Source organism: Silurus aristotelis, assembly GCF_946808225.1.
Source record: "Silurus aristotelis genome assembly, chromosome: 19".
NCBI lineage: Eukaryota > Metazoa > Chordata > Actinopteri > Siluriformes > Siluridae > Silurus > Silurus aristotelis.
In genome coordinates this window covers 18596312-18621196 of record NC_139592.1, presented here as the reverse complement: position 1 = coordinate 18621196, position 24885 = coordinate 18596312, and the positions used below count along the sequence as shown (strand labels likewise).

The window sequence follows — 24885 nt, the reverse complement described above, 5'->3', positions numbered from 1 at the left end:
CCAGTTATAAAACAGATATGATAGGGAGTAGTAATTGAGGACTTGACTGCTGGGAGGGGGTTGGTAGGGAGGCAGAGAAAGAAAGGAAAAAGCATAAAGTGTTTATGTACTTAGACGGTAATTATTCTTTAATAGCTCTGGAATGAGAAAGGCTGAAGGAGATCTTTTTAATTGTTATGATATAGGCACGGTTCACAGCATATGCAGTAATGAAATGAAGGTTCATTAGCATTTCTAAGATATTAGTTCGGTGAAAAAGAAATAACTACCGTGGTCTTCTAGCCTGCTTTTTCCTCAAATTCCAAGCATGTATTTAACCTTGTATGAGTACATTTTTATATGGCGAAAGATTTTTTTTCATAGCTGTAACAGGCTGTGACCAATGCATTAATAAATAGCCACATGGCAAGCCAATATTACCATACCACATTACTTAAAATGTGCAAAACCAAATGCCGGAGCAAAGAAATGTCCCTTTGCAATTGCCTAACTTATTTTCCTCACTTTTTAAAAAAAAAACATCTCATATGATGGTTGCCAGACGTAAAATAAATGCAGGAAGGCAGGTAGAAAAATGTTAATGATTTATTTGTACTGGTATAAAAAGGTGCAGTATGTTCTGTCTTCCTATCCTCCTTTTGATGAGACACGTTTCTCTGCAGTGCTATATATACATGGATGTGAGACATCTTTATGTCAAAGTTGTCTAAATCTGTTAACTCACATACCGAATCTGAGCCTAAACTGGTGATTAAACATTTATTAAAGTGCTTTTCTGTTCTATCATTGCAACACAAATATTTTACAGAATAAAGTACTGTACATATTGTTTTTCTTTCTTTTTACTTTTTTTCATTTATTATTATTCTTTTTTATTTAGGTTTTTTATTTTATTTTTTTTGGGAAACGTAAGGGTTTGGCTACCCGACTGAACGTGCGTCCATTCAGGTGCATTATCAGAGCTTACAGTTAAAGTATCAATCAATTTGCTGTTAAAAGTATTACAATTAAAACTTGCCATATCATACAAATAAATAGTCATAGCCAGAGCGACCGCATGCAAACATCTGCAATTATGTTTCAAGCAATAATACAGTTCATTACTGGTGATGCAGTTGAGCAGAGTGCAAAGACTTATGTCAATGGATTCATTTCCGAATCTTTTTGCAATGCATTCACTTACACTTCCTTCAAATTCAGCCAGTGTCCATCTTTTCTTCCTCATGATGAAATGTTTCATTTTAAATTTATGAGCATACTACTTAATGCTACATGTAACATGAAAAAAATAATTTCACCCGTTATTATATATATATATATATATATATATATATATATATATATATATATATATATATATATATATATATATATATATATAAATAAAAGCAGAGCAATTACAGTTATTAACATCAAAACTTCATATAGAAAAGACCATCCAAGCTACTCTTTGTCCATTTCAACAAATTGTGAATGATTTTCTGGAGATTTGCTGTGAGTTTTACTCAAGTGAAGTTTGACTGCATGGTTGCTGGCAAATGTCCGACTACAAAGCTTGCATTTGAATTTTGAGTCAATGTCTTCCTCCGTCACCAGTGCTTCTGTCACTCGAACACTGAAGGCTTTCGCCAGTTCAGGCTCTGCTACCTTTGTCTGATGCTCGACTGGCAGTTTGCTCATGTCTTTAATCTGAAAACCAAGATGGGATTCAAGATGAGAAATGAAAGCCGACGGCATTCTAAACTGGGACGCGCAGTCGTTGCAGTAGAAGACTGGATGACCCGTGTCCATGTTCTTTAAAAATTTGGTCCCACCTGTTTTTCTAAGTTGGTATTTCACGTTGGCTAGCCAGTGGCTGATGGTTGTCATGGAAAGTCCAGTAAACTTGGAGATGTGCATGCGTTCCTGAGGACCAAGGTCAGAGAGAAGATACTTGCCCTCGGAGGTTAGAAAAAGACTGGAAGCAAACTGGGCTTGAAGAATCAACAAGTGCTGAGGGTTCCAGTTTGATTGCCTGCCTTTACGTTTGTGGACGGAATACACCTCACTGGATACATCTTCAAACCGCCGTACGTCTGACTCCAGTTTCATCGCAGGCACTCTAGATGGTATTGAGGGCTTTGGTGTCGTGGCTTTGGGAAGAACCTTTACCATGTCAGCAATATCAGACAGTGCATGTTTCTGAGGCATAGGAGTGGAGGACTGCGAAGAAAACGAGGAAGTCAGTTTGTTATGTTTGTTTTTTGTTAAGTCCATTGGCTGGTCATTATTTGTAAAGATGAAGTTGCTGTTGGCCCTGATGACTGCAGAGGATGTGAGGTTTGAGGCTGGTTTCTCAAGACCACGGCTTAGTTCTGAGAATATGGGTTGGATGCGTTGTGACAGAACCCCCTCTTGCCTTGGCTTATTTGCCTTCCCCAAATGATTGTTCAGAACAGACTGTAGTGCACTTAAAGGGTTTATAGTAGGGACTTCCTGAGAGTCGCTGACAAGGTCTGAGGAACTGCTGTGCCCATTGCTGGCAGGAGGGCTTGGTGAAGGGTTGGCTGTGTCAGAGAAAGCTGGGCTCAACTTCCCTTTGATCGTGTCATTCCCTTCACTTACACAGTCTGCATCCAGCTTTGAAGAGGAAGAGGAATCATCTTGACAATCACTGTCATCATTCTCTGCCAGATCAAACTTGCTATTCTGGCTCTCTTTGTCATCAGATACACTGCTCCTCTCCTTTTTGATGTCCAGATTGTTATGTCCCAGGAAACTCTCGTGTCCTCGAAGTCCCTGGTAAAACTTTCCTTTGGGGGCAATGAGCCTTAATCTGTGGCTATGACTCTGTTTAACCTGTATGGGGGGCGAGGCAGAAAGAGGGGCGTTCTTTATTATGCCTGATAGCTGGTAAGCCGCATGTATGCTGGGGTAAGCACTCCAGCTTGGTGTCCCCGTCTGAGCCTTATTAATTGCTGTGGCCACTGTGTTGGCTAAAGATTTCAGTATATCACCCCCTTCACTGGCTCCTTGCTCAAGGTCCTCTTCTCGCAGGTATGGATATTTGAAACTAGCATCAATTCCCTTTTGATCTGCCCCATCTTGCTGGTCATTTTTATTTCGCTCTTCTTCTTGGTCAGGTTTCTTTTCCTTTGGAGAAGATTTCTGCGAATCCCCAGAGGGAGTACTTTTTGGAGAGGCCTTCTGCCCCTCAGATTCATTAACAGTGGGTTCTGCTAGTGTCTGCATCTTCTCTAGCGCTAATGGATCAAGAGTTAATTGTTTACCCTTCTTGGATGCTGAATTTGTCACTTTGATGAAATGACCAGTTACCATCATATGAGTGGTCAGCTGCTGAAGAGTATCATGTGAGCTTCCACATTCCATGCACTTCAGGATCTGGGATTTGCATGTTTCAAACTGCCACGTGTAGCTAGCACCATTCTGATAGCCATATCGGTTGTTTGGGGCGTTTGTAAGAGCAGATAACTTTTGGGCTTCACTGTAGCCCATAGTACCAGTGGTGGAGTCAGGGGAACAAGGCCTTGTAGATTCAAAGGCACGCTTCTTTGCTGGTGGAACTAATTTAGGAGTGATTACTGGAATAGGTTCTTTCAAAGGCACTTTCTGGTAATGTTTTGTTTTAATCATGTGGACACTTAGGTCCTGGAGAGAGTCAAAAGAATGGCCACAAAACATGCATTTCAGCACTTTCTGTGCATCCTCCTTGCCTTCCATATCTTGAAGATTCCTCTTCCGACTTTTGGAAGATGAAGTGGAGGCAATTCCTTGTCTGCTATGGTTGTCATCTTGGTAGTGTCCACTCTTGTTCATATGCACTGTCAATTCCACCAATGTGTCATATGCTGCACTGCAGTCTTTGCAGCGGAAGCGACTGGCCCCTGTAAAGACTGTACCACACGCTTTGCTGCTTTGCCTGTACAGGTGCACTGAGCTGAACAGATTGGGCTTTGATACAGGTTTTGGGGACAATGTTTGCTGTAAGGTTTTGGACAGTGCATCCTGATGCCAGTCAAACTCACGCTTAGCGCTTGCATTGGAGCTGTCGCAGTTTGGCTTGTTGCCGGTGTTTCCAACTTTTAGGTCTAGTCCAATATTTGTCCAGTAGGAGTCGGAGAGGAAGTTGACATAAGTTGCTCTCATTTTCTCAAGGCTACTGTACATTTCGTCTTTCGGCTTTGAAACATGATTCTCATTGTCCCTCACTCTTTCTGGTGGGGAAGAAGCCTTGAAGTCAGAGAGTCTGTCACTGCCGTCACTCAGACGGGACTCCAGATCAACCTCCTGGTTGGACAAGACACTGACAGGAGAATTCTGGAAGCTGTAGCTACTCTTGTTGTCAGTTTCCTTGTCATCAAGAATCTTAGAGCTAATCTTTTCAGAGCCCTCATCTTCGTTCTGCATGTCATTTCCTTCCTCCTCTTCTGCCACTGGTTCAGTGGCACCAACATCGTCATCTGGCTCATACACTGAAAAAGAAAAGAATAAACACTTGTCAGAATACAGCTGTGACTTCTGACCGTAACGAGAGATATAAGGAAGCGGTAAGATAGTATCAGTGTTTGAAAAAAAATCTTGTCTATTGTCTAGTGTACATGCTACGATAGGTCAAGTAATACATTTACTATTAAATCAATTCCTAACTGAATCAATTGTGGGTGCATAGCAATATAATAGAGAATTATTTCCAATGGAAATCTCTTCTACAATTCAATTATAGATGAACAGCAGTGATAAAGCTATATGATCCAAAATGCAAATGAAATCATTTATAATTAATGAAGTAAATTTAATATTTTAATGTAAAGACTATAAAACATACATGAATATTCAAAGACTACAAAAGGAAAAAATGGAAATAGTAAATTGTGAGTGTAATTTTCTTTAATATTAAGATCTTTTTTTATATATATTTCCACACCTTTTGTTGCCTGTTCAAAATTCTAAAGTGGTTACAGGCATAAGAGCTTTTAATAAAATATATATGTATAGGACAGGACACTTGCATTTCATCTGGTTAATATTCCATTTTGAGTTACACTCAACACAGAGAACTGCCGATTGTAAGCTTTAAAAGTACTACCCTGTGCAGCCCCCTCTAGGCCTTCAGCATTTGGACTCTGGAAAAAAATACTTTTTTTTTTTATCAATATTTTAAAGGTGCCTCAAGAGGAAGCCTGGAGGTGAACTGCTGCCAGCTAATGGATGAAGATGGAAACGGGATTCAGACTCTAAAAACAAACATGGAGAAAGCACAGAGAATGGCCTTGCACACGGGCAAACGGACTCCCAGCGTGTGGTGACCTCGATCCAACACTATCAAGATTTTACATCCAGCAGACCAAGATAAGTGAATGCTTTATAGAATACTCTGACCATCTCCTGGTGCTGAAGGAGAAAATCATGTATTATGTATTGAAATAGATGTACATTCTATATATATGGATTTCATATAACTGAATATCTCAAGACTAGGACTGTTTGATGTCTCTTTCTTTATGTAACAGACAAATTCTCTGTGAATTTACACATGAAATCATAACATTTTTTAGCCAATTGTATGGCTATAAATGGATACACAATGCCAAATATCAACTAATGATTCCACAATTTGTATTTTCATATAGGCTTTCAGGTCTTACAAACAGAATGGGATATTTCTGCACGTGACATCATTAAATAGCAGTGGTAATGATGGGAACAAAACTTTTTTTTACAGATATTCTCTCTATAGGCCCCTGGATTGCTCTGATGAACTTTTAACTGTATGAGGAAAACAATTAAGTTTATATGAGCTAGGCTGTAAGAACACACAGGGGACAATACAGTATAGAACTGCTACATGTAGTTGAACTGAGATCAGAGACTCAGAGTGCTCAGAGGGCGAATTCTCTCTACTAAAGTAATTAAGCTTTAATAAATGATGCTTTCTGACACTACGGATATGCCAATGCAGCTACTAATTACCCTGAACTCTAAGTAAATCTACAGCAATTTACATTTTAATTTAGCCTTGACCTTTCCAATTAATTGCGATTGTTTTATCTAAAACCAAACATGTTCACGATTAATTCCAATGCAATTTCTTTGCCACAACTACGATTAAACCTTATAATCATCATTTTATACAAAATATAAAAGAGCCACTCTTTTCAACACTGATGCACTGTTTTGAAGCTGAATACGCCACTGTTTTTTAATGCCATCAAAAGCCTATATTAACCTCAAGCCCCCCAGATGTCTTGGAAAAAAAAAATCCCATTGCCATTTCCTCCCTAAGCCATTTGTAAGAGTAAGCTTCTTTTTGCCAGCCTCTGATCTCTGCCAAGCAGCAGGGATCCAGAATACAAGATCAAATGCAAGGGCACAGGCCCTCAAGACATTAAGAGTTAGGCCGGTCTGCTGTGCTAAACTGCAACGGCGACATCAGGACACAATACCGCAGCCAGGGTAATTACAATGAAATCCCATGCTTCCACCATCAATCATTGATGTTTAAGTCAATAAAACAAGCAAAGCATAACTTGAACTAAGACAGGGACCATTTGTATTGGTTTTTATCAATGCTCACTAGCCCGTATTTTATTTTAACTTAGCCTAAGTGGTGCAAAAATGCGAGGAGCACCCTTGTGTTTTTAACCCTCTCGGAATTTAGGAATTGTTATCAGGTGAAGCGATGATACAAGGCTGTTTTGGTGCTCTGCGCTCTTTCAAACTCGTGAAAAAAAGCGCTGCCTTCGACTTAAATAGGCTCGCAAAACAGGGGCATAGCTGGCATGCTGATGCTGAGATTTAGCATGTCATAAACTCCTGTAAAGCCTCCAATCTGTGTCAAAACAAATTTATATCTTCAGGCAGAGATATGCAAAGGTCAAGAAACCTAAGGTGTCTGTCATAAATCAGCCCCTTGAAGTGTTTATAACATTAATCCATTGGAACGGACTCTTGGCATAACAAGACCTCGATTTCAAGAGCTCGCTGGTCGTCGGCCAAATAGCTGTGCAGGATGAGACAGCCGAGCGTACGCTGGGTAGATCACGTATGATTCACACACACAAGCTGTACATGAAGACTCTTTGCTTTAATTGTTATAAACTAGCAACCATAAACACATTTTCTTTTCCTCAGAAGAGGGAGCTAATCTTAACTACCCAACCTAAGTTCTCCTGTTTTAAAGGTATGGCTAATAGAGGAAATGCCAACAAACCCACAGTATACAGTCTGATAATATCAACTTCAATAATGCTAAAAATAAAAACACAACACAGAAGGACTATTAGGCCAACCAAAATATTACTCTTTATTGGCCAAGAGAAGCGACCACAGTCTTCTGGTGACTTGTGTATTTGTTTTTATTGGTAAACTCACATTTGATTACTTTCAGAATAAGATCTTAAGAATTAAGATGTATTAGAGGCTTTGGCAATAATTCAGGAAGAATATTTGACTTTATAATGACTTTATTGTGTATATTGAACTGTTGCTCTGTTTAACACCAAGACAAATTTCTTGGACACTTATGAAAAGATTTGTGTTTGATTGATCACGTTCTTAATGCAAAACAACCATAACAAAATACATCAACTGGGATTGGAAATGGGATTTAAAAATATTATTCAACTCTGTCAGACATTTTGACACAGCGTTAAGCCAAGGGTGGTCAATATCTGAATTCTCAATGGAGCTGGCGTTTAGGAATTACACAAGTTAATCGCCTTCGGTGCGAAAGACCTAGTTGTGTTTGGTGTAAAGCTGTCAATCAAGAGCCTGCAAGTGTATAAACCATGGAGAAACTACAGCGTTGTGTGGTGTTGCCTAATTACAAGTGCTCTTTAACTGCGCTTCTAGTGATACGGCTAGAATTTCATGCTGGGAGTGTGTTTTAGAAGGAAATCTGTCATGGGCTCTGATCTGCTTCCATTTAGAGAGTATTGTATAATCGCAGGCCCTCTGAAACAATGTAGTTACTTCCGTCACCCTGAAGGCTCGGCTATCTCTGTGTCAAGTCAAAGCCGACCTTCCTACATGCCCTTCTGGTAGTGTTACTAGCGTTCGGCACATCGACGTACAGTATATCCCCGTAGCTGTAACATTTTCATCAGGAGCACGTTTGTGTCCAGGAGACAGCGGCAGCATTCAGGGCCCAAGAGGTAACACTATCTTCATGCGAGACGCTCATTTCGAGGTGCCGCTGACAGCTCTGCGCGTCTAGGGCACTTTCGCCGTGGCTCGCTTGCCCATCTCAGGCTACAGGGTTTTTTTTTTCCTTTTCCTTTTTTTCTTCGCCCCACGCCAATCGATAGCTCTTTTTACTTCTCATTGATTGCCTAGCAGTGGGAGCGACCTAAGCAGAGGCTGTTATGACATTTCTAGATTTCCCCCTGTCCTTGGGACAATCAATTACACGCGCATGGCAATCAAAACCTCTTTGCAAAATGAACCTGCTCCATGACATTTTCATCTCCTGGATTTATGCCATGCTTTAAAAAAAAAAATAGAGAGAGAGAGAGAGAGAGAAAGAGAGAGAAAGACAGAGAGAAGGGGAACAGACAGACAGGGCTGTCGTGTCTCACATAAGAATGCAGTGTGCACGTACACACGTACACGTAGCATACTCAGACAAATGCTAACGACCCGGGTCAGGAGATTGTTGAAATCTCGTGCTCGGCTTGAACGAACAGAGGCGCACCTTTCTTTGTCGGATCTATTGGTTTGGTTATTGATTTTTGTCATCAGCTATGACAGCCAAGTCCGCTGTGGATTTACCTGATGGTGCCCTATATAGAGTTCAAGAGTCTTACAACCAGCAGAGTTGCAGCACAAGGAGACTTTGATAAATCGCAGTAGCACCAAAAAGCTCTCATTTATTCTGGCCTGCTTCCTTTCCTGCTATATAGCACAATAAAAAAAATGTTGGACGCAAACGTTCTTTGTTAGATGTGGGCAAAGTTCTGAGTGGGCTTGAAAAGTCCCTGTGCACCCGGGGGTGGGCGATATGAGAAAAATATCACATCACCATTCTCAGAAGGCATCTCTATGCGATACAGCACGCGTATCATGATACATAGATACTGTTTGACGATATATTAATTTTATGTCTAACAAAAATAGGAGAAAAAATTCAATATGATAGTATTCAGCATTTGGAATATTTTCACATATATATTACATATCGTAAAAATGTTATATTAGATTGTATTTATTAAAAAATATATATATTTTACAATAACAAAGACCTCTCAGAAAGGTCTACACGGAAGGCATTAGTTCCAACAATCTGCTGAAATTGTTTTGTTTGCTTATTTAGCATTCAATTGATAAATATATTTATTGACTTATACATGGGTACAAGACTTTGATATGGTCTGATAAAATTTCCATAATTAACAAGCCAAGCTCATTTACAGCATTTTTTTTAAAGAAGAAAAAAACGCTTCCTCGGTTAATCCGTAACAGGCTCAATTAAACCATTTACCACTATTGAGCAGCCGGCAAAGACAGAGCTGTGCAAACATTTGCCAGCTCTGTTATGTGTCAAGATGAGGTGAGAATAGCCAGAGCTGCTGGTTTAAAAAGCTCATAATCACTTTATGGCTGCCAAAAAACATACACAAAGCATTATAACATGGCTGGAAATCCAATCTAATACAAAGTGGATGATTATATTTGTGTTTTTTTTTTTTTCTCCACAGACATGTGCGATCCGAAGCCAGACGCTCATGCACACTTGCGGACATTACAGTTGATTACAGAGCTATTGTAGTCGGTAGGAAGCCTCTTTCCACTGTGTATTTGTGTGTGTGTGTGTCTTCCAGGTTTCAGACTGGAAAGTGGATAGGCACTAGATTCGAGTTAATTTTTGTATGCATGAAGGAGATGTAACTTAAAGTGCATTACGTCCTTCGCTAAACACAAGCCGTTCATGCGGATAAATGCCTGGCTTTCATACAAGCGCGCGTTAAATATTTAATGCTCTAATATAATCAACTTCTGGGTTCCCAAGTCGATGCGAGGTGCAGAGGCGTGCACGCCGGTGGAATTGCTGCGACGCTCGCGGACGAAAGGCGACTCCAGCTGCGCATTTTTCCTGCATCAAAGGAATCAAGGATGCTTCTTATCACTTTCCACCCAGTACAGGTAGAGATGGCGAGAGCAGACGACCAATTCGTGCCACTCGAGCTCTGAGAAGACACTTCTATGTTCTTGTTATGAGGAGACGACAGGCCCATTTTCTTTTCCTCAAACCTAGTAAAAAATCTAAAAGGGGGTTGGGAGGAGGGGGTGAGAAAAATGTCCAATTCTGACATGTGAAGCAAATTCACAGCTAAGTCAAGCACAAGTTATAAATAATAAATGCAAAATTAAGTAATGTCTGAGAAGCTTTACTTGTTATTTCCTGACTTTTCAGCATTTGTAAAAGAAATCGCAGGCTTCCACAAACTATGCTACGAATGATATCAATGAATCACCTAAGATATTATCGTAGCCTCAAATCAATAAAGTGACCAATAGTTTTGATAACTCTGATCAGGCCATAATTATTTCATAACGAACGACTATTTTTAAAAGTATCAGTTAATGGCCTGTTTTTTTCTAATCATGATTGCTTCATCGGTTAATTTCATTCCTTGCCTTTTAAAAGAATCCACACATCGATCCTGACTGCCGAGGCTTAACAACGCTACCAAAATAAATGTGTCAAATCCTGACTGACTGAGTGACTTGTTCTATTTTTTAACCTCCTGCTGAATCTACCATTTACTTCCCCAGAATCGGTTTCAGTTTTACTGTTGAACCGAGGGCCTGTGCTGAGACATGTCCTTCTCAGCATAAGCTCAATGTGTAACTGAAACTGTAAATGATGACCCATCTGTTTCCGACTACACATTAATGAACTACGTTTTCTGTAATCTGACGGCGAATCAGACTGAAAGGCTGGACGTGGAGAACATTTATTACTCATCATGAATAATGCACTGTTCGGGTCACACTTCTCCATGTCCGCTAGCCTTCCCGGGGTCTGAAGTCCGTTTCAATCCAAAATCAACTTTTTACAGTGAAAGACAAATTGCTGAAGTGTCTTTTTTGAGGTCTTATCAAGCTTAAAACTCCCAACTGTACACTGTACACATTTCTTTCTCTTTCTCACACATATACACCTGACCAGTCAAGCAAACCTGGGCAGCGCTAATAAAACCCATCTTGCATCGCTACCAATTTCCCTGATCGAATGTCGCTCAGGAATGTTTGCATGGCTGAGACAGAAAGCACTTTTTTTCTTTTAAGGCAGTCGTCTCCTCCTCTGAGCCTGATTAGCCTTGCTTTTGTTTAGCAGTGCTTTTTTTTTTTTACAAGCTGAAACGAGAGCAGGATATAGCCTGTGTAGCCTGGCTGAGGTTTACAATGCATCTCACGACACCTGCAGAGAGGATTAGCCAAACACGAGCACCTCAGCGTAGGCTAACACACAGTCTGCTGTTCCGCTTGATATTTACCTATGGATTTTCTCACAACACTCCACGAATTGTGGGAAAGTTTGGGTATATGGAACACGAATGTTTCACAAAAGCATTTAAACATCTAGTGAGCTAAGACATCCAGAACAGATCGTGCTAGTAGTAGATCATGACATTATCAAATGTCACACCATGAGAGGGAAGAAAACCTGTGCATTGTTTTCCGCCCCCCCAACCAGGCTCCATTCGCTGGCATTGTATGCACTTGGCAGTGTCCTCGACGAGCTCCGAGTGGAAGTAGGCAAAAACTGCTAGCGGAAACAGATCCGCTGGGACTCCCCGAGCCTGTCCTCTGCTTGATATGAAACAAAGCTCTTGTGTGGCCTTTTTAGTCTCAGTCACCTTCGCTGACACATATAGAAGCATGGACGTAAAGATGACTTTCAAAAGGCAAAGAAGTAGGCTCACAGAATATGTCGTAAAACTTGCCTTTGTCTCTGCCGCTTCATTTTCACAGATTGGGTCTAGAGGTGTTAAATGATTTCAAACTGACTCTGTGGATAGACAACATGTTTGGGCTGATGGTCGACACTTTTCAAAAGCCTATACGACAGCTGAAGGAAATTGCTTTGACAATGTATGAGTGACAGTGATGACTTCTGGCTGATTTTTTCCAGATTTGTCTTGAGGACACTGACTCTAAAATCTCTCATTAAGGTTGGTGGTTCTTGCACTCGTAAAGAAAAGAGAGATTAGAACAATTTGTATTTTTTTCCTGACTCCATTTTTTTCTTCCGAACCCTCCCTCTAGCCCATGGTGGATCTTTCATTAGATTCTGGCCAGGCTCCAGACACCACTTTGCCTTATACAAGCATTTTTTGTTTGTTTTCAGCAAAGGAGGCATTTTTATATATATATATATATATATATATATATATATATATATATATATATATATATTATATATATATATATATATATATATATATATATATATATATATATATATATATACCAAGTTCATTAATAGGAGATTGCCACTTTCTCCGGCTTTCATTAAATGCAATGAGGCTCGCAGGTAAATCTGTGCCAGGAGCGTCGTGCTGTCAGTTTCTGGAGAGACCAAAGGCTGTTTGGTGGCACGTGTGAAAAGAAACCGAAGGAAGCCTGTCCCGCCAAAAAAAAAAAAGCTAGTGGGAAGATGCACTGAATGGGAGAGAAAATGCCTCCAAAACATAGTCCTCTCCATTGGCATTCATTTTAATGGCAAATTTGTCGCGAGCTGTTGTCAGGCACCCTCGGCGTAATGATTAGGCCCGCTAGTCCCTGCGAAGCACTGACTTCAAGATTCGCCTGGTGAGCATTGTCAATCCGTGACAGTACACACTGCCGGCCTGGATTGTGAGATGGGTTGGCAAACTCATCCCTGGGAAAATAAATAAATACAAAAATCTAAACCCCCCCACCCCCATCTCTTAAAGCTGCACTTCTGCAGTAAGGGGATATTTTGTCGCGTTGATATCGAGTTGATTAGAATGAAAAAGGAAGCCAAACAACTGAAAGGCCACAAAGCTCCCCTTATAGTGAAGTGTGAGAGACTGACAGACCTTCCTTGAGTTAAACTATTCACTGCTTCATGAAAGACTACGCCTCTATGCACTCCATACAGAGCGCTTTTACAGAACCTTCTAGAACCCTGAATGCTTGGCAGGTTAGTAAGAAATGTCACTTCCATCCTTGTCCATTTTCGCCTGATTCTTCAACACCCAATGAAATACCATGAGTCATTTCCTTAACTCTCGTTCTGACATAGTGGATAAATCAGCTCCTGCGACATGAATGACTAATCCACTTCTGCGCTGTTTTGGCAGCAGAAAAACACATTATTTGTTCTGTGGCTTTCGATCTGCATGGTGATGAAGAAGGTAAGTAGTCACATTTGTAAAGGACATGTGCTTAATCAGAGGTAAATTATGCTACAGTGAATAATCCATCAGGCTGGAACGCTCCCTCTGAGTGAAATCAGATGCTTAGCCATTAGTAAAATTAGACAGATGTCTAATTTTGTAACGGTGTTTTTTGTTTAAGGGGAACTTTGTGTTTGTTGAACATGCACCATACGCATGCCTAGCCTCATTATGTCATGCGGATGAACCGTTTTCTTTCCTTCCAACGCTTCCTCCTGATCCTGTCATGTCTTGTCCGTTCTAGTGTTCACAGCTGATCTCCATAAGTTCCGCCACGTGGTTCCATCTCACCTTCTCTTCAGTAACCGTGACGTTGCCGTTTCACGCCCTACCTGAGATCTCTTCTCTTCCGTTTACACTTGTCCTGTTATTGAGTTGCATGGTTGTCCATTAGCCATAATGGAGTGGGAGGTGGGACGAAATGTCTCTCATTAGATGAGTGCGGTGCAGCCCGTTCTCAGGCTGAAAACGGTTAATTTATGGAAAATAGGGAGGGCAGACGAGGCGCTGAGATGGAACAGATATCCTGCAACGGCTCAAGGTGGGGGTAGGGGGGTGGGGGAAAGGAAGAGGAAAAAGGGGTAAGAGAGAACCCGAGCGAAAGAAGCAGAGAGGAAGGGAGGGAGGGTGGGAGGGAGGGACAGAGGAACGGCTAATGGAAATGAGTGACAGGCTTTCAGAATGATTTACAACGGGCGGCTGGGCGGCGGAGCTGCGGTGCTTTTGATGGATGATCCTGAAAGACGGCGCGCGACCATAAATCATGTCTTTGAATCATTGACAGAGATAAAGGAGGGGGAGAAAAAGCAATGGCATTGATGCTCATTCTTCCAATAATGTACATTGACGAGTTACACTAGCGAGCCTTAATTAAAAAGTGAACATGTGGTCCTCTCTCCCCCCCTCTCTCAGTCACTCTCTCTCTCTTTCTCTCCAAGCTTTGGGTGGTGATATCAGTCATGTTTAAAAATGCAGCGTGGCACCATCCTCGGCTCTTATCGCACTTCTTAGTGGACAAAAAAAAAAATAAAGGATCGAGTTCAAGTTCAATTTCCGATTGTGAAATACCTACACTCTTTTTTGTCCTCTTCAGATGTGTCTAATTTCCTGAATTACCTTTGTGACTTCCACCAAGAATGCCCACATTTCACATTTTCTTTTCTTTAATGCCCCTGGTTGCACACACACACACATTCTAACCCACATACACTCCCAATGTTTGACTCAAATATGGCCATTTGTCAGTCCATTGTTACAGTGACAAGTGCAAACAGCAAACACGACGGGTCAAACTTTGGGAGGACAGTTTCCCGAGCATCTCCTCTTCTGCCAGGTCCTGATGGATGTCAGAAAAGGGGAAGGAGGGAACAAGGAGAGGGAACGACAGAGAGAGAAAGAGAGAGATGAGCGCAGTGGGAGCGGTGGCAGCCTGAAAGCTTGGCATTCTGCATCAGCTGGGCTTCTCCAAACTGCACACAATGGAGCAGCGAGGTGAAAGTAATCCAGAACATCTGTCCTGGAGTTGAACGCGCTTGGCCTGTTTGTTCTGGTAGAGGAAAAGATAGCAATCCGTGCACTTAACATACAAGCAAAGGACAAATCTACAGGCAAATCTGGTAACAGCGTAATCTTTTACTCATTCACTTACTGATATTCTTGCTTGTATAGCTGGAAGGAAACCTGAGAACCCAAAGGAAACCCATATGGTCCCTGGATCAAACCGGGGGGGAACCCTGGAGCTGTGAGAGATGGCTGCTCCACTGATATCAATGATAAATCAAATTTGAGGTTTTTCTTTACTGCCAAAGCGACCACAGGGTGAGAGAGAGCAAATGTGTATAGCAGTGTTTTGTTGGCACCAGGACAGAGTTTTGCTTCACTCCTTTCACATTTCTCCTCAAAAACCCAGTGATGATCACTGAAAGTCAACAATGAGGCATTGACTGTTCAGATGGCTCTTTCACGCTGGCTGCAGTGTTTCTTATGTCACAGCTTGTCGCGCTCTCGAAAGAAAATGACATGAGCTTTGCGTCAGAGGCCAGACCTCCTCTTGACTTGGCCTTGAGTCGCTGTGTTTTAGATTGTAACCTTGTACCATGGTCTTGCAGGCATCCCTGTGTGGGTGTGTGTGTGTGGGTGTGCGTGTATCTGGCCACTTGCTGGAACACATAAAATCCACCTCCAGCTGGACGATGACATTTTGGCCGTTCGAAATGAAACCCAGGCAACAATAGTGCTCCTGCTGCGCAATGCTGTGGCACATACACAAGGCCTAGCGTGAGGTATCAATGCCACACATACATACAAACACCCCCATCACATCTTACACACACACACACACGTACACACACTTTTTCTGCACCGTTGGGATGAGTAATTATTTTCTGCATATTGTGAAGTTGTACATCTATCATGTCTGATCCCATACTGACATTTTCAAACACGGCTTGATGGACACCTGAAGTAATTACTTGTCATTCTTCCGTTTGAGGATTTTCATGTCTTGCTGCTGCGTTCCCTGCAACACTCTGCTGCCTGCTCTCCTCCGGCGCAGCCGTGCGGTATTTTAAGAAACTTTTTTTTTTTTTTTTCCGAAGATGATGGTGTCTTAAAAAAGAGAAAGCATGCACAAAAATCAACGGCACACGGAAAAAAAAAGGGTGCTCGAGACAAGAAAGATTTTTGAGTCGAATAATGATTCGTGTGTCCGCTTCAGTCTTTCCAGCCAAATGAACCGAGGAGCTCGATAGACTTCAGAGTCGCTTTGTCTGGGAGTGCTCATTATTTACTCGACTCGTGACCCTATGATCTTAAACGGTCTTAAAAGATGATCCATATAGTAATGAAGTCGGCTTTCCCGCTGGCCATGTGCCCAAATACACAACATAATCAAAACGAAAGGCGCCGTGGATTCTATAGAGCCGCTTGGGGTTTGACTGACAAACGTTACTTTTTTTATTCGTTTGTCGTATCCCTCTTCTGGCAAACGGACTAATGGTTATTGAATACTAATTGACGTATATACTCTGCAAATGGGGTTCGGGATGGTCGAGTGTTGTCGCAGATCATCAATGTCTTCCTTTTCATTCTTTCTTTCCAGCTCACCATTATAGGACAACTCCAGCTTCTTTGACTCCGTGTTTGAAGTATTTGTAATGTTTTAGCAATTCTGGTGCTAATTTGCTGCAAGGCTTTGCGTTCTGAGAAGTCTGTCGCAAGTGGGTGGCGTTCATGCGCAGTTTTAAAAGAGGGTGAAACGAATTTAACGATCTTAAATAAAAGAGCAAGAGTTTTGTGGATCACTCAACATTGTACTTAGTGTCTACACATAAAAACTTCTAATAAAGAAGGTCGGAAATAGCAAAAAAAAGTATTCTGCAATACAGCTCGGCTAGTTAGAGCTCTATGAGAGTGGTGTTAGCATGAAACCGGGAACTTTTGAAGTTGAATCTTCTTTGCGGTGAAACTTAAGTGGAACTAGCCAACAGGCATGTGAGTTGAACAGGATGGATTTTCTCTTTATTGCTGAGCTAAAGCATTTGTGATGTTAACATAACCTTTCCTGTCTAGCTACACTTTCTACAGTAAAAGCCTATCGGTTTGGACCACCCTGCTTGCGGGATGTGAGGAAGCCATGCTTCGGACCTACGGACCCCACTGTCTTGTTGTTCTTGGAGGGACGTGAAAGCAAATAGCCACTTAAAAAGAGCTCTCCCTCCGTTCTCGGTCAAAACCAAAAAGCCGTCTAGCCATTTATCAAAGGGCCAGACAACCTGCTCCTCTGCGTATACCCCCCTTCCCCCCCTCCAGCCGCTGGCACTGGCCATCTCCCTCATCTCTGGGTTTTAACTAGGGCTCCGCAACATTCCAGAAATGACAAATGATACTTATACCTCTGGCCTGTACCGAATCAATAGGCATGCAGAATGGCTATCCATCTTGCTAGCTATCGACAGCTGCTGCTCGACATCACAAGGGAGAGAGAAACGCCTGGTGGCTTTATTCAACAGCAAGACACGGCTAATGGCAGCGCATATTTCTAAAACGACTTTCTTAACCTGACAGTCCCCATCCTCAGGACCCCTGTGGGCTGATACTACAGAGTAAACAACTTTCAAATAATGTAAATTAATTGAAAAGATGTGGTGCATTTGATAACTTAGTTCCGGTACACCCATCGAACATTACCTTCAACTAGAGGAACAGGAACGGAAACCCATTCCCAATTTGCGGCTAAACCTATTGGGTTTTTGCCGATCACTTCCAGCTATCAATCATCATCGCACGAGTGTCACGGTCTCTAAGAAAATGAATCAACCGAAAACATTGCATCTCTCGCAGCTTTGCGCCGAAGCATTATCCCAGTGACCTCGTCAGCAGGGAGAAGCTGGCTGAGCTCTAAGCTAAGCTCACACCTGCGTATGTTTACACGGCCGTGGGTGCCGCTGGAAGCCGATGGAGGAGCGATACGGCTGCGTCTGTATCTCAGCAGCTGACAGATAGCACTTCAGTCCAGCTTTAGCTGCACCTCCCCTCGAGGGGACGTGATTGATGACTACCGCTGCCACCTAGATCCATTCTCTCTCACTGCTTCTTTCGCGTTGCCTCTCTCTCTCTTTCTCCATAGTCCTACTGCACTTAGACTGAGGGTGACACTCATCCCTCACACCACTTTTAAGATGCTGTTTACAAATACGAGAGGCTTTTACAAATACCCACGTTGGCGCTGGAAAACCTTCGGAGACGAATGATAGCAAAATTTCATAATCTGTTGTGAGATAAAGGGAGAATTTGGAACATAGAAGGGTTTACGAATAAATCTTTTCTACACAACCATACACTGCCATGATGTCCAGTGATGTCTATTCAAATCACTTTATTATCATACTTGTGCAAGCTTTCCATTTAAAAAAGGCATGCAATATCCTTTTATTTTTACTATTGCATTTCTGATTAAATAGCTAGCTAGCTAGCCCATCCTAATCACTTTTCTACTAACAGCACCAAACCATATGTAAAACTTAATTTTAGCAGTAGCAGAAGTAGAATTACAGGAAGTAGTAGTAGTAGCAGTTGTAGTAAAAGCAGTATTAGTAGTAGCAGTATTAGTGGTAGTAGTAAAGGCAGTAATAGTAGTAGCAGTAGTAGTAGAGGCAGTAATAATAATAGCAGGAGTAGTAGTAACAGCAGTTATAGCCGTAGAAGTAGTAGTATAGGCAGTAATAGTAGCATCAGTAAAGAAGTACTAGAACTAGTAGCAGTAATAGTGGTAGTAGCAGAGGCAGTAAAAGTAGCAGTAGTAGTAGTAGTAGTAGAGGTAGTAGTAATATCAGTAAAAGAAGTACTAGAACTAGTAGCAGTAATAGTGGTAGTAGCAGAGGCAGTAAAAGTAGCAGTAGTAGTAGTAGTAGAGGTTGTAGTAATATCAGTAAAAGAAGTACTAGAACTAGTAGCAGTAGTAGTGGTAGTAGCAGAAGCAGTAGTAGTAACAGAAATAGAGGTACTAGAAACTAGTAGCAGTAGTAGCATTATAAGAAGTAGTAGTAGTAGTAGTAATAGTAGTAGTAGTAATAGTAGTAGTAGTAGTAGTAGTAGTTATAGAAGTACTAAAAGTAGTAGTAGTAGAAGTAGCAGCAGTAGTAATAGTAGAAGTACATTTACATTTATGTCATTTGGCACCATGACCATTATCCAAAGCGACTTACAACTAAGCAGCTAATGGTTAAGGGCCTTGCTCAAGGTCCAGTGCAGCTTTGTTTATGCTGGGATCTGAACTTATTTTCTTTTAATTCAAAGTCCAGTGTCTTAACGACTGAGCACTACCAGTAGTAGCAGTAGCAGTAGCAGTGGTAGTAGTAGTAGAAGTAATAGAATAGTAGTAGTCATAGTAGAAACACTAAAAGTAGTAGTAGAAGCAGTAGTTGTAGATGTACTAAAATTATAATTATTAGTAGTAGTAGTACAACAGTAGCATTTGTAGTAGTAGTGGCAGTAATAGTAGTAGTGCCAGTAGTATTAGCAGTAGTAGTAGTGGTGGTCTTTGAACTCCATGTGGATTAATTGAAGCACAAATTCAGGAACAAATCATCAAAAACACCACACATTTCTATGTAAATTAATGACTATTGTCAGAACCACTCGAGGGCTTTAGTTCTTTTAATTCAAAATCATTAGGCCTAGCATGGAATAAAACAACACTGACATCGTTCTGTTTTTGGTTTGCTTTTTAAAAAAAAAAAGTTAAGAGTCTGACGGCCTGTGCCTTTTAAGAAACTGGTGCCCGAGCCATCCGTTTTAACAACGTGACCGTAAGTGTGTTAATGAACACTTAGCCCAGCCATCTGGAAGACAATTACATGGCAACAAACACACCAGCTCAGCAAGTAAAGGTTGGGTCATCAATCACAGACAATTGTCACAAATGAGATGACTGTTTTTTTTCCTGCTGAAGGCTGTGGCCCTATAACCCCCACTGACTGCTGTGCTGTGTCCGGTAGAAAAGGTGAACTTTTTCCTTTCATTTCACGGCTTGAAATAACGAACAGAATGAACAAAGGCTGTCTTTTTCGCCCACTTAGCCATTGTGTTAAAGACAATCGGCTGCTTTAGCGGCTTAGACTGCCAAAAATGGGTGCTATCTAAAAGTGCGGTACATCGTCTGAAAATAAACATCTCGCAATCTGTCCACATTAGGTGACGACTTAAAAAAGAAAAGTGAGAAATAATTGTGCATCATAGAAAATGCAAATGAGATGCCTCTGTTATTTTTTCAAATCCTATTTTTAGAAAAGGACGTCTGGAAAAAAAAAGGGAAAAAAAGCATACTTAATAAAGTGCCAGTCCTCAGAGGTGTCCTACACTCAGGTTTAAGCCTCTCCTCTATGAGTAGTCTAATTAATTAACATTTCCTCCCTTTTTCTAATTGTAATCATATGCCCCTTGGGGAGCCATCACGGACTGTAATTGCAATTAAACATTTGGATGAGTTGATAAAACATTGTCAACACATGCAGTTCATTCAAGGAGCTGCGCATTGAGGGTATAGGGTTGGTTGAGCATCAAAAAAACAAACCTGGATATTCCTTGATGGTGCAAAAGTCTGATTTAGACATTAACTGTTATTATATTGCCAGGTAAGCTTGTATTTCGTGACAAGAAAAAAAAAAACAGATTCAATGACAAAAAATAAATTATTTAGAAAAATGCTTAGAGATGTTTTTCTCCTCTCTTTCAGTATGGAGATGAGCAGACTTCACTGGCACTTGTTTTCTCCTCGCTTCTTCGCTGTCTTGCGGCCTCCCCATGAGATATGGATGAAATCCGAACTATTCTGGCAACGTCCTAATATTTTATTTTACCCCCGGAGCCGCTACCGAGTCGCAGCGAGCCTTGAAATATGAAAATCTTGCAATCCTGTGGTTAGGTTGTGTATATTTTCCTTGTCCCCCCCTTTGGCTGAATGAATTCAATTTCAGATTTGAACCGAGATCAATCCGACTTGTACATACTAATAAATACACACGTATGAAAAAAAACGGCGTAATAAACACTGCGTGTGCCCTACACGTGCTTGTGCGCCACGGTTGGGGGTGAGAATGGTGTTTTTACTTGCAGGGAAAATCAAACCTCAACATATTTTGGTGGCAAGTCGAGGACGAGCTGCTGACAGTGCATCAGAAATCATTTTATGTGATCAACATGTATGGTATGTGAGAAATCGTATGTTGATGACAGGGAGTGTCAGCGACAGAGCCGTGTTTGATAGCGTCTGCTGTTTCTCATTAGGCAGATGCTACTTCACGGAGAGAGCTGTGCAAACTGTTGGATTCGCAGTATGATCTTCGAAACGCTGATTTAATCTTAAGGCGCTAGGATCCTAAACGAACGCTTCAATCACGGCTTATTCATTGACGGGACAAATATGGCGATAAGATTGCCATCGTCTGGAAGCCTGAAATTAAAAATAGTTCTCTATGCAATAATTAGCCTTTTTATCCTTATGATTGTAAAAAAAAAAAATAGACCATGCTGGATTACTTGACCATTAAGTATTTGCACGGCTGATCCACTTGAAAACACACACAGATGCCAGAGCAGTGTCTCTCGCTGAACCCCCCCCCCACCCTTTCATTTAATGATCCCCCACTAAGGAGGATTCAGCGTACGCACACACCTCAGAAAGAATTCAAATCCCTTTTCCCACAACCTCTTTCAGACCGTGTGATAAATGACACCCGTCATTCCACCGTTGCCAAACAGCTCAGTGGGGAATTGTACTGATATATGATTCACAAGAACAGGAAATAAACTCTCCCTTTCTCGACGGCACACTCACTCACCAACCAGGGCGGACCTGGACAGCGTCAGCGCTCCACCGTCTCAGAAAGGAGACAGCCGAAAAAGGCAAAAAAAAAAAAGACACCGCTTTTCAAAAGAGGCGTCCACCCTGCACTGAAAAAAAAATGACACAGAGCAGCTCTGAAATACGCTGATGACGACTTTTCTGTTTTTTTTCTTTTTTTTTTTTTTTTTAAGAGGAAATCAGCAGGCCCACTTGGCCAAGGTAAAAGTATGCAATTATCGAAAGGGGGTAAAAATCTCAGCGAATGAGCAACCTTCCCCTGCCCCCAATTATAATAAAGCAAGCGAGGCTAATTACTAGCCCTTGATTATCTGAGATTTCTGTCTGGGCCTCTGAAAAAAAGACATCGAAATGAAGGAGGGAGCAAAAACAGAAACAAAGAGAAGCTGGGATTTGGCTCACCGTACTAGAATTTGCCCTTTACTTTCTCACTCAGATTTTTTTTTTTTCTCTTCCTGTATAGACTGTACAGCTTGTCTCACTTAATCTTTCTACATTTATCACTGCAACACTTCCAGGGTTTTTTAAATAGGAGTCCCGATATGATATGTTCCTTTAAAATAATACATTTCATTCTAAACAAATATCACTAACAAACCACATGAATTGTTGAAAATGCTTCAAAATTGATTGCTAACCCAATGATAGATGGTCATATATCCCACTAGGATCCACTGGATGTTTTTTGCACAGGGAAGGGAGTAAAATGTCTATAATACACCAAAAACTATACTACATATTCATATTTTGCTTATATTATATGCTATTATTTGTTTTTCACACATTCCCACTGCTAATGTGAGTACAAGTATGTGGCCTCCCACTCCGCGATATGCCCAGGGCCAGGACGAGGGTCTTTCAATCACTCCGACAGTGACATCCTTTCGCCATTGCCGTCACAGAGGCCTCTGTAAAAGGAAGGCAGGGAAGGAGGGGTGTGATGGGGATGGAGATATTTATGAGCTGCGCGTTCGCACTGGCGTGATATACGGCCTTGTAGTGCATCTCCTGCTCGTTTTTTTCGGCCCCTCAAAGTGCTCCTGTGAGCTTTTGCTAGACGGGGCTAATGCACGCACCAGACGCGAGGCGCTGCTCCTAGAGGCACCTGGTCTTGTATTTTATCATCGACATTTAAGTAACAGGACAGGAGTGTTGGTCAGCATGGAAACAAAAACATGGAATTCTTTCTAGATGCATGCGGACTTGGACTTCTACATTAATAAAGATGGGATGGAAAATTACAAGCTATTTTTTTCTACTGATCAAGCCAGCCAAGCAGAGGCAGGAACAATCCAAAGAATAAAAGCAATTACTCTATTAATCACTGCTAATTTGGTTTAGCAATATGGCTTCCAGCATGTTATTTAGCAGCTTTGAAAATAGTACTTGATCCAGCATAGAATTTTTTGTCTGAACAAAGCATGATAAATATATTTGGAGATATGGGAAAATCTGTATCACATTACACTTGCCAAACAGGCAAAACAAACAAAAAAAAAACATTTATTTTTTATTTCCTTGGAACAAATCTACCTCAATCAAGGGTTACATTGCTATCACATTTAGACTATGTGACAATCTTTGCTAATTATTCCATTTTAGTTTACCATTAAAACAGTTTATATCCTGCTTTTCTACTATTACACGTATTTACAGCCATTATCTCTGAAACTCTGAAGTGAATGTTAACAGATACGATGATACAGCAAAAGCCAGGATACTGTGCTTTTTTTTTCCCCATACACATCCACCATATTTGTGCCTTTTGAAAATAAACAAAATGCACATACATGCCTGTGATGCATTTACCTGAGTAAAGTAACTTTTTTTCCCTTTCTCCTTAGAAATAATAATTGCAAAGGAAAGCTTGCAAAGCCTTATGGCAGATTAGGAAATGAATTGGAAATGGCTTCAAATTGTCGCTCGAAAGCAAAGAGGCTGCTTTTTGCACCACAAGGGGTTCCTTACCTCAGGCAGGAAGAGGATTAAAAGGAGCCATAAAAGAGCTTAGTAATGGCATCGGTAATGTTTCATCACCATTAAAATGGCTCAAAAAACATCTGCTTTGCATTTTTCACTCCCCTGCTTCTCATTTGTCTGTGAAACTTTTCTCTTTTTTTCCCTCTAGTGTGCCCCAAACTTCTCGAGTCCTTTCACCTTCTTTGCCTTAAAAGTGAGGTGCGTAAAAAAACTTCGCCGCTGTCCCCCCCGTGCTGAAATACGCCTCCGAATCATCTCTTGTTGCTCCCCGACCCAGTGATTTAATGACTGTTTTTATGCAGAGTCTGAAAAATCGGGCCGATCAGGTCGCTGTTTTCAAAAGACGCCTGTTCAAAGTGGCTCCTTGGCTATTTTTTTTCTGTGGGTGAGCTGTGTTTTGACTTTCCGGGGTTTGCTGCAAATTCTTTTTAGGACTTGTGGAGAGAGCAAAAATTAAACAGGCTTTTAACGCACACGTCGACACTGCTAGGTCCTTCTACCTGCTGAAGGAATAGCGGGAAATTCAGCCAAACGTCATATCATGGTTGATCTGATGAACAAAATGTAATGCGAATCGACAAAGTAGATGAGAAATGATCTATCTACACTCTCCCTCCCCTTTCCCTCTCTCTCTCATTAAAATCTATATTAAAAAAAAAAAAAACCTCTAACATTCCTTTCCACCAGACAAGCTTAATAAAAAGGGTGTATGTTATAAAAAGAATCCCGTTTATAGACAACACGTACAGAACGGCAAAGTTGAGTAAACAGGGCGACTGAAATCTTGCTCTCCTTTTCTGAGAAAATGATCCCTACAGTGTAATCTAGGCCTCAGCGTCATTAGGTTACTCCAGCGCACATGACTGATCGCTGCCAGTCAACACGGCCCATTCACGGTCGGCGGTCAACACCCATAACGCCTGCTCAAGGGGAACATTCACTGGGAGCCAAAAAGGGAGTGGTGCAGGACTTTTTTTTTGTGGTATGAGAGCTAGATGACATTGCAACAGTGATCCTTTTGTTCACACCTATTTAAAGACGCAGATTATAGAGACTTTGGAGATCTGCCTTGTGGGAATCGGTATGTGACAATGAATCGTTCATTAAAGTAAAATA

General features: G+C 41.3%; 1 protein-coding gene across 1 annotated transcript in view; it reads right to left on the bottom strand.

Annotated features, from left to right (window-relative positions):
- Positions 1 to 569: 569 nt before the first annotated feature.
- tshz2 (teashirt zinc finger homeobox 2) overlaps positions 570 to 24885 on the bottom strand; it is a 45751-nt gene continuing 21435 nt past the window's right edge. The window contains exon 2 of the mRNA XM_083570495.1: positions 570 to 4472. Within this exon, the coding sequence (XP_083426621.1) occupies positions 1444 to 4472 (3029 nt within the window). The 3' untranslated portion in view covers positions 570 to 1443. The remainder of the gene's footprint in view (positions 4473 to 24885) is intronic.